Raw genomic sequence first — 17,154 nt, 5'->3', positions numbered from 1 at the left:
TTAGTCTATTTAAAGCTAGAATTTAGTTCTTTTAAGGCTTGAATTCAATTCTTATTCGGCTTAAATATAGTCCTTTTTTTTCGCTTGAATTTAGTCCTTTTAAGACTTGAATTTAGTTCTTTTTCGGTTTGAATTGTCTTCAGTTTAGTCCTTTTTCTTCTTGAATTTAATTCTTTTTAGACTTAAATTAGGTCCTTTTTCGTATTTAATTTAGTCTTTTTGAGGATTGAATTTAGTCCTTATAAGGCTTGAGTTCAATTATTATTCGTATTAAATTTAGTTTTTTTTTGGGCTTGAATTTAGTCCTTTTAAGCTTTAAGCCTTGAATTTAATTATTTTTAGGTTACAATAATAAATTTTAGAGCTTTTGCTTCCCAATCTGTTGAAAGCTCATCTTCTTGTAAATTCCCGATTTTATTCATTTACATAACAAAAAAAACAAATTTTTTCGAATGAATTCCTTCAATGCAATGTTAGTTTAATTTCTTTGTGAATTTTTCATTTTTCTAAACCCTGTTAGTATACCAATTGCCCTACTTTCCCCTAAAAAATATAGAAAACTTGTCTTCAAACCATTTTTCTTTAACGAGAATTTGTCAAACTATTTTTCTTCTCTTAAATAATTTATTTCCAAAGACAGAGAGACTTTCTCCTCTCATAGAGCTTTCATTGAAGTGGAGAAAAAATTCAAATAAAATGTTCTCCTTGTAATTGCACCGTATCAATTTTCCAGGGGAAAATTGCAAATAATTGCTTGTTAATTGATGGAAGGAAAATTAAAAGAATAATTTTCTACTTTGCATAATTATCTTTTATTTTCTTTTTCGCTCTGTTTAGAAAAAAGAACCAAATATAATCAACAAAGAAAATTAATTTTTATTTAATTTTATAATTTCTTAGTCAACAATTTATTATTTTTTAATAATTTCAATAATAGTTTAAGGGGGAAAGGAGAAAATATTCCATGAGCGCTGCAATAAATTTCTCATGATTTTCAATTGAATTTCTTCAGGTAATAACAGCGAGTGATTCCTCCCCACGTCCCCTGAAGGATTTGAGGAATCGCTGCCTAAATCCAGGGAAGTATGCTCAGCATATGGAACGATGGTTGGCCTATTATACAGCACAGCAGCTCCACATAATTGATGGGGAGCAGCTGAAATCGAATCCGGTGGAGGTGATGATGGAGCTTCAGAGATTCCTTAAAATAACACCCACCTTTGACTACTCCAGTCACCTGCGCTACGATGCCAAGAAGGGTTTCTATTGCCAAGTTGTCGGGGAGACACGGAATAAATGCCTGGGGAAGTCCAAGGGGCGACAATATCCGCCAATGGATGAGAGGAGTCAGAAAATTCTTCAGAGGTGTGTTATATACGAACTTCTTTTCATCTCTAGATTTTTCTTTCAAAGTTAAATCACAAAATAAGGAAGAAAAAATGACTTCCTTCAATTTTTGTTCTTTTTTGTTAATTTAAGAAAATTTAATTTGATTTTTTATTCAATAAAAATTAATTTTTTTATGGAAAATTCTCACTTCATTTTTTTCCAGATACTATTTGAGCCACAATACAGCCCTCGTGAAGTTGCTACATAAACTCGGCTCTCGCCCAATTCCACAATGGTTGAAGGATGATCTCTCCACGACATCATAACATGCAGAGAAGCCCATTGGGGTGGAGCAAATTGCCTGCCCAGGAAGTCTCCGGTAAATGCGGTGCGCAGTGTGAGCCTAACTAAATGGAAGAGTTGTATCTTTCGTCGATTGTTGTATTTATTGAAAAAGGGGGTATATATTATACCCTTTTTATACCCTTTTTATACCCTTTTTGTATGTATTTTACCTTAATTCTCAACCTCTTCGAAAATACTACACTTCAATACACCGACAAAAGTATTTAATTTGCTACATACTTAATTTTTTTTTATTCCTTCAAAAGAAAAGAAGAAAAAAAAACGAAAATCTTGGAAATAATGCAAAATTTTTCGCTGCTCCAACATTTCTTTCTATTTTCTCCCATCATGAAAGAAAATCGCAACAACAACAAAAAAAGAACTATTTATCAACAATAGAATGGAAAATTGAAGAAAATAGGGGTTGCAGAGCACGATGTTCCATTGAAAAGTGATATATAAAAGAGTGAACGACGAGAGGTGAAGAATGGGGAGAAAATTGACAATGTGAAGCCTGCAAAAAAAAAAGTGAGGGGGAGAAGAAAGCTAAACCGTCCACCTGTCTACTTTCCGTCCTACTGACTCAAGTAGTAAATCCCTTGATTGCCTCAACTTAATCCCACTGCAATGCATTTTAAGCCAATAAATTGCTTCTGTGAAGCTTTTCCACACTCTCATCCTGTCCCAGATGTGCCCTCCACGGTGGATTTTCTTTTGACATTTTTTCTTTCGCTCTAAAGACATTCCAGAAATAAAAATTATTCTAAACTCTTTTTTTTTAAAGAACTTTTAAATTTTTTTAAAAAGACCTCAAAAATGAACCATTTTTGGGATTTTATTTCCAATTTTCCTTTGCCTAATAACAAGGATTCAATCAAAATTACGAATTAAAAAAAAAGAGAAAACGCAATGAATGAATTTAGGTAGAAATAAAAAATATATAAAATTAATGTTCCAATGGGGTTATATACCTTTCAACCGTTCAGATTAAAACAGTTATTTTGTCTTTAATATTTCGATGAATTTACCGAAGAGCTTTCGTCTAAATTCTAAAGCTCTAAAAGTTTGGATTTTGCAAAAAGAATTATTTTCAAAATATTTTTTTTTAAAGAAATGGATTGACTTCTGTGGTCAAGACTTTCAAGAACTTGAAATTTTTATTAGAAACATTTTAAAAAAGATTTTCAAGAATTTAATTTTCAGTTTGATTTTAAAATTAGAACTATTGGGTCGTATTCTGTGACCAAGTTTTCCTTGAAATCGTTGAAATTTCAGATGAAATTCTTCAAATTTCCAGGATTTCTTAATCACTGAATATACCCCTATAACTTCCAGAATTTAACATTGAAAATTCTGGAAGAAGTGTGGGAGGACACTACAACCGAACCGAAACCCACGCATTCCGGAAGAAAATCAAAAGTTAAGAGAAAATCAAAAATTTTATTTTTGTTTAGAAAAAATCTGTTAGTATTTTCTTGAAATTTTGATTCGAATATTCTTCTACAATTGTAAAGAGATTTTTTATTCTGTCAGCGAATTATTGTGTTAAAAAAAATGTCAAATTTTATGCATTTCTCTGTCAAAAATAAAAGATAAGAATAAAAGATTCTTTTGACAAAAATATCTTTAGCAAGGATCTAATTGTAAGTTAAAGATGATTTTTTTTTAAATAATAATATCAGAAAAGTCTCTTATTCTGTAAGCATTCTATCTTTCTATTCTATCTGTAAATGAATTCTGAATAGAATGGATTTTTTTTTCAAAATTGTTCAGCAAATATGGGCAATTCTGTCAAAGAAATCTTTTACTCTTTTTTACCTTTATGTCTTACAACGATAAAATAAAAATTCTTTTCCGTTTTAAAGAGAAAAATGTGTTCCGGCTTTGGGATCTAAAAGTAGGTACTATAATATTTTTTTAAGATCTGACAAATCTTTCAATTCTTTCCGACGTAATTGGATCAAAATCGAACTTTTAGAACCAAAGATGTGACATATCAACCTTGAAAGACTAAAAGAAATCAAATTTTCCATTAGAAAGGTATATAACCCCTCATGTAATCCCCAAAGTTACACAATGAAATTCAATTTCAGCTGCAATAAACTTTTTTTTTTATTAGGACACAAAATCAACGTGGCCACTAGTAGAAGCAGATTTATTGAAATGCAAAAAAAATCAATTAAAAAACGTTTTTTAAATAAATCAAAAAAGGGACACGATTAATTTTGCATTATTTCCAACTTTGTGTACCATTTAATTATTTAAAAAAAAACACTGAATATATTGAAGAGGATATTTTTTATTTCTTGTACTTTATCCCAGTTTATTTGGCTTTAATTTAAATGAGAGATTTTACGTGGGGAAATACAATATTTTATTTTTTGAATGGGACACGTTTAGGGGAGGGGGTGGGGCGTGTTAAAATGTGGGTGGGCGTATGACGTGTCAATTGATTCCAAATCCTCGGGGTATTTCACACACAATGTGTTAAGGAGAAATAACTCACTTGGATACATATCAAATGAGATAACAAAAATGGTTTAATATCAAACCGATATGACCAATATTTTATCCACCTTCAATGAAAAAAAAATTGTCAAAAATTATGTTTATTAAAAGGAAAACGAATTACATATCGAGTGAGAAATTTCGGCACAATAAGCAAAAGAAGAATTAAAAAAGAAAACAATTCCTAATAAAGAAAAAAAAAACGAAAATAAGAAATAAAACTTTAATGCAAGAAATATTTTCAATAAAATGGCAAAAAAAATTTAAAAATTGTAGAATAAAGATGAGAAAAATTCAAAATTAATGCAAAAGTTAAGTTTAAAAAAAAAAAAAAAGAAATCCCATTAATTTGTGCCATTAATTATTAAAGAGAAAAAAGAAGTATCAATTGTAGATTTTTATCAACGTAAAAAAAAACTTGTAATTAGCCCATTGAGTAATGTGAAGAGATGGTTAAGATGACTGTAATTGATGAAATTTACGTGAAGATGAGGGCAAAAGTGAATGGTGTGAAAATAGAATTTACAGCCCAATTAATTGTGTAAATATTAAATAGTAAAATGTGCTAAAATTAATGATAAATATTGGACTAAGAGTGACAGAGGATATTTAAAAGAAAAAAAAAAACAAGTCATGTGGTAAATCCTTGTTTGACAATAAAAATTATAAAATGTACCCAAAATGCATTTTTATTTAATTACAAAAAGCTTTTTATTAAAGATTTGCAATCATACCGTCTTTGGGGGTGAATTTAGGCAATTTTAGTGTTCAGGGGAGTTCGTTATACGTTTTAGTGGATTTAACCCTTTGACGTGCTTTGGATCGTGCGTTGACCCGAACATGAAACATTATATTTCTTTTTTTTTATTTTAATGAATTTAGTTTTTTTTTTTTCAAGTTAGAAATGCGTTGAGTTTACGTTAACCCTTTTGCGTCCACGTAAAACATTAAAACATGCTCTCTGTGCTTCCTTTTTATCTCGATATTTAATCTATGGAATCTATGGATGCTCCGAGAAGATATTCCTTGGGCAAAACGTCTTTTGTTTATTTCAGTTTATTTCTAACTTTAAAAAATAATTTAATTCATTCAACTCATTTGCGTTCTTTGTATCATACGTAGTCCCAAACGTGAAACAGTTTAATTTCTCGAATCTAAATGAATTTAGTTATTTCTTCAAGTTGGAAATACGTTAAAATTACGTAGAAGAGACCAAAGAAGACGTTCTGATGAATAAATGTCTAAAGGCATAAAAATAAGTATCGGGATATAAGTGATATAAATATCGAATGTTTCATTATTTCTATGTTTTACGTGAACGCGAAAGGATTAAATTAGAGAAAATAAAATATTACACGTTTAGGTGTACCTTATGACTCAAAAAAACGTGAAAATGGCTAAATACTCACCTTATAAAAACTCAGAAGAAACATTTACGCTAATGTTTCACATGTTTGAAGAAACACGTCTAAAATGGTTTACGTATTACCCAAACAACACGAAAGATTAATAAGACAAAAAAAAGACGTTTTGACTGGAAAATGTCCTCTTTGAGTATTAAAAAAAGGAACAAATATTGCAATGAAAGATCGAATATTTCAAAACTATGAGTCACGTGGACGCCAAAGGGTTAAATATCTTGTAAAGACCCATCGAAGAAAGATTTGCGCGAATGTTTCGCAAAGCTAGTGACGTCATTGTTTAATTTTTTGGGATGATATTTACCTGCTTTTCCCAGATAGTCTTGATGGAAACATAGATGTGTCTAAAAGGGTTAAATATACACTGAAAAACAGATAACAAAACGTTTATCCGGTTTATCCAGAAAATTCAAAAATGTTTCTCAAACGTTGCTGTGCCAAAATCAGCGCAATGAAACACGGAATCCACGGAATTATCCGCAAGAAACATGGGTGTGGGTGTTGACTACGTACAATGTTACACAAAATGCGCGAGAAATCCATGAAACGCAAGTTTTGCACGTGCCGACTGTGTGAAACATGGGAAATGTCAGTTTTTTGCGGAAAATTCTGTCACATTGCGCCAGTGCGAGTGGAAGAAGTGGAGGTGACGGAGTTTTCGTGTGTTTTGTTGTGTGACGAATTTAAAGTAAAAATCCCTGTGAATTGGGCCCCCTAAATGCTCAAAAGTGTCCGCAATTTGTGCAGTTGTGCGATGTTGCTGTAGAGCCGCTGCAGCAGGTGCAATGTCGCTCCAAATAGCACGGTGTCAGCTATTCAGGATTGACCTAGCGCGCTTTGGATTAAAAACATTGGCTGGTGCCCAGGAGGGACGAAAGGTAAAAAGGCAGCCGGGAGATGAATTTTCACACAATGCTTTTCCACCTCTGCCCCCCTCCCCGCTTCCCGTGTGTGTGGCCGTACACGGGGAAAAGGAAAAGCTCAATTGGGCCAAAGTGCGCGAAGAAGTAATGTTTGGGGGAGGAAAAGTGAATGAATTTTCGGCACGGGGTCACAAAGAGGGTGTGTGCGCTCCCTGCGGACTTTTCCGGGGGATTTTTTTTTAATTGGAGAAAAGTCCATCCTCATGCTTTTTCCGCGAGTGAGCTTTTTGGGCTGTGGCAGCCCCAAAAATAGCTCCTCTCTCGCAACCAAAATTCGCCAGATGGAAAATTAAGAAAAAAAATTGTTTTGCGAGAAAAGCGAGATTTACATTTTATGCTCAGGAGGAGGGGGGGTGGAAGCCTTGAACTTTTTCAACCCCCGCACATGATTACAAGAAATTCTTCTGAAGGGTAGTACCCCGAAAAAAAATCATCCCACTTCTTAACCTTCTGATTCAGCTCGAATGTTTTAAAAAGAATGATTTTCTTCTTAGAATCGTACAGCGTATGAATCACAGAATATATGGGAACAGATAAAAGAGGCTAAGAGGTTTAGCTAAAAATAAATTTATTCTTTTTCAAAAAATAAAATTGATTAGAAAGATTTATTTGTTGCAAATCAAAAAGGGAAAACAAGTCGTGTACGATAAGAATTTTGTGCACATGCTAATCACAAGAGTCAGGTGTGTTGTGTGCAAATAATTCGTTGATAGAAAGGTAAACAATTTAAAGCAAAAGAAATATGTGAAGTGATAAAAGTGAAAAAAAGCTTTATCAGGCTGAAAAAAATGTAGAATCAAAAATGTGAATGATAAGCACTTTATGTGGGTTATCAGAAAGACATTCAAAATACATTTATGCTACCTTTATGCTCTCTCCCTCTCCCCACGATTAATCATGTTTTTCGTCAACGGCTTGTCGATTTTTCTATTGACTGGGAATCACAATAAAATTTAAACTTTAACGAATAATTTAACAAGAATTGATTTGATGGAAACGGGGCTAAATGAATCATTTGAACTTAATGTATTTTTTATTATACGGTGAGATTTAAAAGCTTTTTATTTTTAAAATGTTTAGATTTTTTAAAGTTTTTTTTTATGATTAATTATGTGAGTTCTTTTCGAAAGTTTCTTAAAAAAGAATTTCAGAAGTCGTGGCGGTTATGGGGCTAAATGAATCAGTAGAATATTTGGCTCTTTGAGGAAAATGAAAAATTGATCAAGAGCTTTTTATAAATAACCTAAAACAGAACTCAAAAGTTCTTAAGAATAAGTTTCTTTACAAAAATAGAATTTGGGTGATAAATTAAAAAAAAAATTCTCTGCAATAAATAAATTCCTCTATTTTCCTAAATATAATTTTTTATTAATCTATCTTCACAAAAAATGGTATTTATTCAAGATTTCTTAATTCTCTGTATATTGATAATGCTGAAAAAAATTTAAAAAAATGAATAAATAAAATTTGATAACAAAACACAATATGTGAATTATTTTTTTTTATCAATATTTAACTCCTTCAAGAGAATGAATATTTGACTGAAAGTTTTTTATAAATAAAAATCTTAAATGGAACTCAAAAATTCTTTAAACTTTTAACCCCTCAAAGGCGTTAAGCTCGTTTTTGAAAATTAAAATTTTAGAGTTATTTTACTTTTATATATTGAGTCAAAATCAATACAATAAGTCCTGATATTTTTTAACACCTTCAAACCATAAGAGGATATCTTTAAGGACTCATAGGATCCAGAAGGATGAAAAACTAAAAACAAAGCTGCGATGTTTTTGTTAAAAATTCTTATTTGAGCCCAAAGTAATCTCCAAAAGATATGTTCAGTACACTTGATCCACTGAATGCATAACGTTCCTTAAAGGGTTAACACTTAAAGTTTTTTTCTCACAAAATAAAATTCATTCTAAAAAGTCTAAATTCTAAAATTCTAAATTCGCAGCATTCTAAAAAATAAATTAGTACTTCACTGTAAGTCCACTAATTAATTGTTAATAGTTCCTGGCAGAGAGAAATGTCATTTTCACAGCTCTGTGTATAGACTTTAATTGAATGGATTAAATAGATGGCAACAGATTCATTTCTAATGCTTTTAAGCATTTCAATTTAATTAAATTTTTATTCATTTTATGGTCACATATATGTATATTTTCAACCCCTATATACGTTGATTTGCTTCCACACCCTGCGGGAAGAAGCTTTTTATTGTGATCTCGCGTAACCCACAGAATTAAGCTTAAAATTTTTGCCATTTGAAAATGAAGAAGTCCATATAGATTTAATCCAATTAGGGGAAAGTGGAAGAGATTAAATGGGATGTTTTTGAAACTGACCGCATTTGGAGGAAATTCTCTCGACTCATGATAAACTTTCCTCTTTCATTGTCCGCCTTTCCGCGATTGAATTTAGCGACGGGTGGGGTGTGAATGAAACGTGAGAAACGTGCTTTTAGCTGGGAGGATTTTATTGCCATTGTAGCCCCACCTTGAATTTTCCTTTTTTTTTTTGAAAAGTCTGCAGGAAATTTAGAAAATTTTCTTGGCTAGTGTTTCCTTTTGGGCACTATTAGAAAAGTTCCGGGCAAGCTTCCGGGTGGAAATTGCACGAATTTTGGACACTACATGACTTTTTAATGGCACTATCTATGCCATTAAAAGGAGGAAGCATGTAGTTTTCCTTTTTTGCCAATAAAAAGAATTGGATTTTATAAGATACGTCGCATATAACGTGCATTTTAGCAGCATATGCTGTGGGGAGAAAACGTGCGGAATATCCCCGAAGGAAAAATATTTATACCATCACATAAATCACGCGCGTGAAGAAGTCATCAGTGTAGAGCACTTTAGTATGAATGGTGCGAAATGGAAATGTTCACACTGTAAGTCCCTTTTCTTGCATGATAAGAGGAGTAAGTATGTGTAGTCACTGAAAACAACTGAATACCAACTAGAAAATCACCAGGGAGGGCTCCAAAAAAAAATGTAAGAAGAAGGGAATGAGAAAAATACGTTGTGGAAACAGACGGAAAATTTAGCAACATAGTTTTTTTTTCATACATAACGTGTAGAATAGAAACACCCAAAACATTATATCTCAATACGGTTCCTCATCCAAAAAAGGAGAGAGGACCTAAACTGCTCGCTATATATTCAGTTTTGACACAGAGGGATCAAATTATCCCGAAACATTTCAACCCTCTATCCGCTATAAATTCAAAAACTTCCTTTTGCCCACCCACAAATTCATTTGCGTAGAAAATTGCAAACTAATGCTCTCTCTCCTTTTTGGTGGAGTGAGAGCTTACAGGAAAAAGAAGAAGAGTTTGGCATGAAATAGAAGAGGGTATTTTGGATGTGATATGTGTGAAAGTGATTTTAGAAAGACACAGACACTTCATAAAGTCGAAGCTAAAATTAGTTTTGCGGTATATTCATCTATTTTTCAACTTCAGTGCTTTATTTTAAACGTGAAATTTTTTCACACAAGACACACATTTTTGCTAAATCTCTGCAAAAATGTTGAATGATTTTTCTTGTGATACTCAATGAAAATTTTCCATTACTAGGGAGGACTGGAGTCAAATGATAGAGAACTAGAAGATAAATTTTCTTGGGAGAATTTTAATCAATTTTTTTTTAAGTTTCACTTCTTAATTTATTACATTGTTCAATATTATTTAAAATTACAGGGGAATCATCAGCAATAAAGGCACCCCCTTTATCAAATAAAAAAATAATTATTTAAAATTTTAATTCATAATAAATCTCTTAAAATGTTTTAAATTAAACTCTGATCATTTAGAGAAAACCCTAAAAAGCAGTTAGGACTAATGTGGACGCAAATTTGTCTTATTGGAACGCAAAAAATGTCTAATTGTGACTCAAAATTACCTTATTTGGACGAAACTTTTGCCTAATTTGCACTCAGTTTTTTACCTAATCTTGACATAATTTATACATAATCTGGACAACAAAATACCTAAAGCAGTCGTAGCAAAAAATTTCGTTTAAATCAATTTTTTTGAGTCTCATTAAGACATTTGAGTCCTAATTAAAAATTACTTGAGTCACAATCACACAGAGCTTAAACAAATTTTTACAGCAGGAAGAATTAAGGAAAATTCTAACTTAAAAAAATATATTTTTAAAATTAATCAAGCGGAAAGAATTAAATGTTTCTTTCAAATGAATTTTGCAAATTTCCTGAACTAGAGGCAATAAAAAGTAGATTCTATAAAATTGTTCTTGCGGAGAATTAGGTTCCATAAAAGTCCAGTAAAGGGATAAAATTGCTGATGTGGGCTAACAAAAAATTTGATTTTACTGAACAGAGTGTAGATGCCATTAAAATTTTAGCAAAAATGCATAAAAGAACTCGAAATGGTCGTAATATTAAAATTAAAAAGCTTTTTCATTCACCGGGCGAGACTTATTTCACTTTTTCGATTAAGTTTTGCACCATTTTCCTCTTCTATTTCCCCAAATTATTTGCTTAATTACTACAAAAATAGGACTGAATATTTTCATTCCATCCTTCTCTACAATGCATACAGTGGTGGTGGTGGTAATAGCACCATTAATTTCTTCGCAAAATAAATCTATGAGTCGACAGAAGTGGGTTAAGTTATTAAAATTCACACTGAACTAATATTTTTTCTCACACTTTTGGAAGCTTCTGGGCATTTTTTTCACACCTCTTTCAAGCTTCTCACACTTCCTTCTTTCAGTTTTATGCCAATAACGTGCCAGAAATTTGTTAATTTTCCAAACCTATTAAAAAGTAATTTTTTAAAAAATATTTGTGTAGAACAGACTACATTTTAAGGATATATCGCGTGGCGGGGTGTTTCGAAATATATAAATCTCATGCAATGGCACCGGGAAAATTCTGTTAATTTTATGGGATAATAAAACTTTATTTCACTCCAATGATTTACTATAATAATAAAGTTGAAAGAAGACTCAATACACGACCAAATGACTACAATGGAGAAAAAAGAAAGGAAAATTTTAAAAATTTTGAACAATTATAAATTGTCCAACGTGATGGGATTTATTTTCAAAGTATTTTACCTTCGTCTTGAGGGGTTTTGGTAGTTACTACGCCCTTCATGCCCTTCATACATGTGGAAAATTTTCGTTGCATTTACGTGCATTGAATGTACAGTCCTGGGTAAAATATGATTGTACTCTCTTTATATCCTCCCAATTTGGACATGAAATTCCCCATGAAAGTGGAAAATGGGAAAAGAAGAAAGAGCTGTGAGAGCAACCATTCTGCTTACTCACTCGTGTGTTTATGAGAGCTTTTCCCCGGGTGCTCTCAACCCCATTTTCTCCAATTGTCGACGATGCTAAGAGGATAAAATGGCTCTGTTTTATTGGTACAACTTATAGGTAAAAAACTACATATTAGACAACATCATGCATGTTCTCAAATAAAATGTTTTCAATGTTGCTTTCTCGCATAACTCAAATATTTATCTAAAGTGGTGTATAAGACTCTTTGCCAAAACAATTTATGCAAAACATTCTCAAGATTCTCAATAAAATAATGAAGATTCTTGAGAATAAAATGGACAAAATAATATTTAAATGTTTTTGCTCCTTCTTCACTAATGAATTTCACAAATCTTCACCAGAGTGAGGTAGGTACCTTTTAAAGGATGTACGAGTAATAATTTCAATTGGTTCCACTTAAAAAGCTTCGTTGATTGTAACATTTAACAAGCATACAATACGACTAAATAGTAATGAATTTAAAAGTCTCCCCTCATTTAGTGTTAATGATGTAAATCCACTCGAAAAATATTAAATTGTCCCATTTAGTAGGTATTTTCGATGGAGTCTATATAAGCTCTTGCTATATACGTGATGAATGTATCAAAATTGCGCATTGTCATTAAATTTAGCGATGAAGAAAATTTTCAACGACAAATTTATTCTACTTCATAAAACTTCCTGACATTTTAGCACATTTTGCGGTATCTCCATCCATATTTCTTCCTCCCATTTATTGTCCTTCCCTGATACGGCTATATAGTAAATGATACCGATTAATTTCATCTCGTCCACACCCTCGCCCAACTTTAACATTTATTCAAGATCAAATTAAGTGATAGGAAGAATTTTACGAACTTCTATGAAGAATTGAACATAAAAAAAGTTCAACGGAGAAAAGCTATCAAAGGAAAATTTCGGGGCGGGGGTTGGGAAAGTTCCAAAGGGGTCAACCAGTTTGTAAGTTAGTTAGTGGACTCTCAAGGGGAAACACCCGAGTTCCTTTTTTGTCGAATGTGGGAAAGGAATTTAGAAGTTGTCCATATGTTTTGTTTTTACCCAACGGACAAAGAAGAAGAAACATTGAAAATATTTGTACTAAAAGGTTAAATAATGGGTACCTATCTAATTTGTTGTATTTGCTGACAAAATTTGCTACTTGGTGTAGATTGAATAATAGATTGAGAAAAGTTTTTAACGATTTTTTTAAAGGTTTCTTGTTAAATAATTAATTTATCAAATATTTTAGCTGATATTGCTTGGAAAGAATGATCAGCAACGATTTTCGATCCCATGACGTTTGCTTTTAATGACATTTGTTTAGTTTACGTCATCAAATTCTATTCTATTTTGCCAATAAATATGCTAGGAAGTATGGCGGTTATTTGAAACGTTAAAACATAAAACAAAATGTAAAATTTATAAATAAGTAAAAAATTAATTTAAAGATTATCAATTATTCAATTAATAAGAATTTCAGTGATTTCTTTTAATGGAAAGAGTAGAAAAAGATTCGATAAAGTTAACTAAAATGGATAAAATGAATTTTGAGGTAATATTGGCGTTAAAGTTCTAACTAGAATAGTTCTGTAGGAAATTATCTCCTCTACGATTTTTCTTTTAAAAATTTTCCCAGTTCTATGTGATGAAAATCTCACTTAGCTATAACAAATTTCCTCAGTCGGGCATTAGGAGAGAGAGTAGGTTAAGTTAAAGAGGTTAAGTAAGTTGAATAAGTTTGTTTATTAAATTTCGAAAATGGTCTTAATACGATAAACACGAATACTACAGTACTCATCATAAATATGTTGACGTATTACATATTTTCAAACAACATTTTATCTCAAGAGAAATTTTCATTTCCAAACCAAAATAATAAATGATATTCCTCTGTATGAAATGTTCTAAAGAATTCTTCAATTTGTTTTATTTTTCGTAGAATATTTAATTCTTCTCTTTCCGTGGGAGTTTCTGTTTTCTTTTGCTGTATTATTTTGTTCGATAGACTTTCCATTTCCTCGGAGTTTCTTTTTTTCTCTCCCGCCACGACTGCCACACACGAACTTACGTCAGAGTGATGTTAATTTATTAAAAAGCTTCGAACTTTTTTCTTGTTCAATGCACACATATATTTTACAGAACTAAAAAAAAGTTTAATTATTTAAATGCAATGCTTCCCCCCAAAGCTTATGCTGCTGTATATATAATTTATGCTACATATACTACCTCTGTGTAAGTATATACTTATGCTCCGTACGTGATAATGAGTAAGCTTCTATTAATAGCCTATAGCTTGTGATTGTACCACAGGCCACAGGTTTATTACAAACGATTGCCACATCAGAGGTCAGTCTCTGTTAAATTCCTTTGATTGTCTGTATTATTATTTAATCTCCCGTCTTAGTACGTCTCTTCTCACAGATTAATTTTATTGTGATGAAAATTCATTCAGGAACAGCATCATTTTTTATCAGACAATTATGGGAGCTTTTTGTGATTTATTTCTGTGCATAATCGCTTCGAATTTTCTTATTTGCATTGCTTAGTTGGTCTAATGACCTGTCTAACGACTCAATGACCTCAAAGGAAAAAGGAAAAGGGGTGTAAAAAAAGCTCAAAATTCCCATATCGGCTACAAATAAATATAAAGCTAAATAATAATAAAAAAAACTCGAATTTACAACCCGCATATGGAATGAAAACACGGAAAGATAATAAAACAATATCACCGTGTGGAAATAAATTGAAAAACTCATCGCAAAAATTTACTATTAATTATTATGTATCCGCAGAAATCCTGGCAAAAGCCAAACAAATATCAGTTCCACGTGCAAATCATTGAAAATTTATAAACACAAAATACATTATTCATAGCATGGGCACAAATATGTAGATATGACTGAAATTGGCTTAATTAGTCGTCGTAATTCTTTTATGTATGTTGTGGTGTGTTTTGCATGATTAAAATTAATGATAATTTATGTGAAAAGAAATAGAAAAAGAAAATCAATTATTAGTTTAAAAAATTTCCTTTTCAAAGTTCTTTCATCAGGTGTAAAAACGTTAAAAACCAACCTTATTCGATTTTGGAAAATAAATCAATTTTTCCGTAAAAAAACGATTTTTTGTCCAAAGGAATTTGCATTATTTTCGGCAGGTGTCTGTAAGTGGGGCTGTATGAGAATTAATATTGATTTTCCATTATATTACCCACTTAAACTGTTTTGCTAAATCGAAATAGTAACTAACAATAACTGAATTGGTAAAAATAAACAAATACGTCTCTATACAAAACTCATTTCACCTCCCCCAATCCTCCTTTAAGAAACCCTTAAAATCTTCAATAATTATTTGGAATTAATCAAAAATATTTATTTGCCAAAGGTGCCAAAGTCTGCGGGGAAAAAATTAAATTTTTATTCAAGTAGGTAAACATTAAACACGCATGGAAGAATGTGTGTCAGTGTTTGCCCTAGAAAATAAATCGTGGGGCGTTTTTGCCCTTTCTTGCGTTTACTGTAAATTTTCCTGCCAAAATGAGGGTTGGTTTTTCTCCGGGGTGGTTCACGTGAAAATTACATTCGGTGAGCATGTTGGTAGTAGAGCTATCTGGAAAAAAAGAGCAAGCTCATGAATTATTTTCAATGGAAAAGGATAAACTGCAAAATGCGCCCAAAGTTATGGTGGTTTTTCTTGACATCTTAATGCTGCTTTTATCTCTTCCTTTTTACATTGAAAGCTCGTGTAATTACTGACTTCTTAATAAGCTTAAATTAAATTTATTTGATTGGGAAAAAAAATCTTTTAAAACTTAGAAAATATCCAAATTGGTAATGAAACTGGACAATAGTTAACTTAACTGTTTTAAAAATCTTTTCTTTTAACAAAAATTCTCAATCAAAGCTATTGAATTACATTAAAAAAATGAATTATAAACAACTTTAAAGTCATGCATTACACCATAAAGGGGACAAATGTTGAGAAAGAATTTGAAAAATACATTTATCAGTTTCCTTTTGATACAATCATGTGAATTTTCTGACTTTTCCATTTGGTATTTGGCGTGAAAAGTTTGTTTTCTCATATCAAATGTATGAATAAGCGATGGGCAGGGCTGATAAAAAAAAGCTCCAACAACCCCCATACATACATACTCCTATCTGTATATATATGAGGATGTATTGAGAGGAAATATCAGTGAGAGTGCTTCGGTTACGTGACATGTGAACTAATTGTCATTTACACATTCACCAAGCACTTTGATGTGCGTTATATATATTTTATCATTTTCCCTTCTTCATTATCAAATTTATTGATCTCTTTTGGAAAAATCAATAGTTTATTATGTATACACAAAAAGGGGGAAAACAAAGGGAAAAAATGGGAGAGGTTCTTTTTTATCTTTAAACTAGGTTCATTGGAAAACCCGAAAAACCCCTAAACAATGCAAATAAAATAGGAAAATAAATCACAAAAAAATAATTCGAATTGGGGAGAAACTTTCCCCATATTTTCTTTTGTAGTTTTCGAAAAGCTCTTACATAGAAATAAAATAAAAAAAGTGGAAAAAATTGCGTGAATAATTTTATCATTGATTACATTCCAGCGATGACATGGGAAATGAAATAAATGAGCATCACATTTCTCCATATTTATCGCAATAATGTATGACACGGCTTTTCACGTTTCTCCACTTACAAGAGGAGGTTCTTTTTCACGTGGAAAATGGCACGAGAAAGGGAACGAAAAGAAAAATATGAGAATAGAAAAATAACACGAGAAAAGGTGTACATGGCAGCCCTTTTAAGGAATACCACACAATGGGGGAAATTGAATGATATTTTTTTCACATGTTTCTCACTTTTCCCTTCGTCTGTGAGACCTCCTATAGTCAAGCTCGCACTCTTTAGTATTAATAATTTTCCTCTTCAATGCGCTATAATGAAAAGGATTTTGTTGTGTGTGAGAAATAGGCCATTGGGTAAATAATATCCCAATCCCAAATGTATATCCAAGAGAAAATCTGTGGGTTCACTTGTGGTGCTCTCTTGACCATATTTACCTTGCCTTTGTGTTTATACGAAACCACGGAAATTGGTTGGATTTACAAAAAAAAGAAATTCGACAAACAGCTGCTAAATAAATATAGAAATTGTTTCATCATTTTTTCAGGATGTTTCCTTTCTTTTTTTTATTTAGGGAAAACAGGGGCTAAATAGGTTTAGAAAAAGGTTAATAAGAGAGCTTAAAATATCATTTTTCACAACGATAAATTGTAGAAGAAAACGTTGTATAGGTCGAGAAATTTCTTACAATATTTTAACCCCAACCTTCGGT

General features: G+C 31.6%; 2 protein-coding genes across 5 annotated transcripts in view; both read left to right on the top strand.

The window, feature by feature from the left end:
* The window catches only part of LOC129791759 (bifunctional heparan sulfate N-deacetylase/N-sulfotransferase), a 60,765-nt gene extending 55,908 nt beyond the window's left edge, over positions 1-4,857 (top strand). For all 4 annotated transcript variants that reach the window (XM_055830139.1, XM_055830137.1, XM_055830138.1 and 1 more), the window contains exons 7-8: positions 1,013-1,365; positions 1,553-4,857. In XM_055830139.1, coding sequence (XP_055686114.1) covers positions 1,013-1,365; positions 1,553-1,655 — 456 coding nt within the window. In that variant the 3' untranslated portion in view covers positions 1,656-4,857. The remainder of the gene's footprint in view (positions 1-1,012; positions 1,366-1,552) is intronic.
* Positions 4,858-6,199: 1,342 nt separating this feature from the next.
* Positions 6,200-17,154, top strand: part of LOC129791758 (calcium uniporter protein, mitochondrial) — a 64,193-nt gene continuing 53,238 nt past the window's right edge. Inside the window, exon 1 of the mRNA XM_055830135.1 lies at positions 6,200-6,481. Within this exon, the coding sequence (XP_055686110.1) occupies positions 6,389-6,481 (93 nt within the window). The 5' untranslated portion in view covers positions 6,200-6,388. The remainder of the gene's footprint in view (positions 6,482-17,154) is intronic.

Source organism: Lutzomyia longipalpis, chromosome 3 (assembly GCF_024334085.1).
Source record: "Lutzomyia longipalpis isolate SR_M1_2022 chromosome 3, ASM2433408v1".
NCBI classification, from domain to species: Eukaryota; Metazoa; Arthropoda; class Insecta; order Diptera; family Psychodidae; genus Lutzomyia; species Lutzomyia longipalpis.
This window is presented reverse-complemented; position numbering and strand designations above follow the sequence as displayed.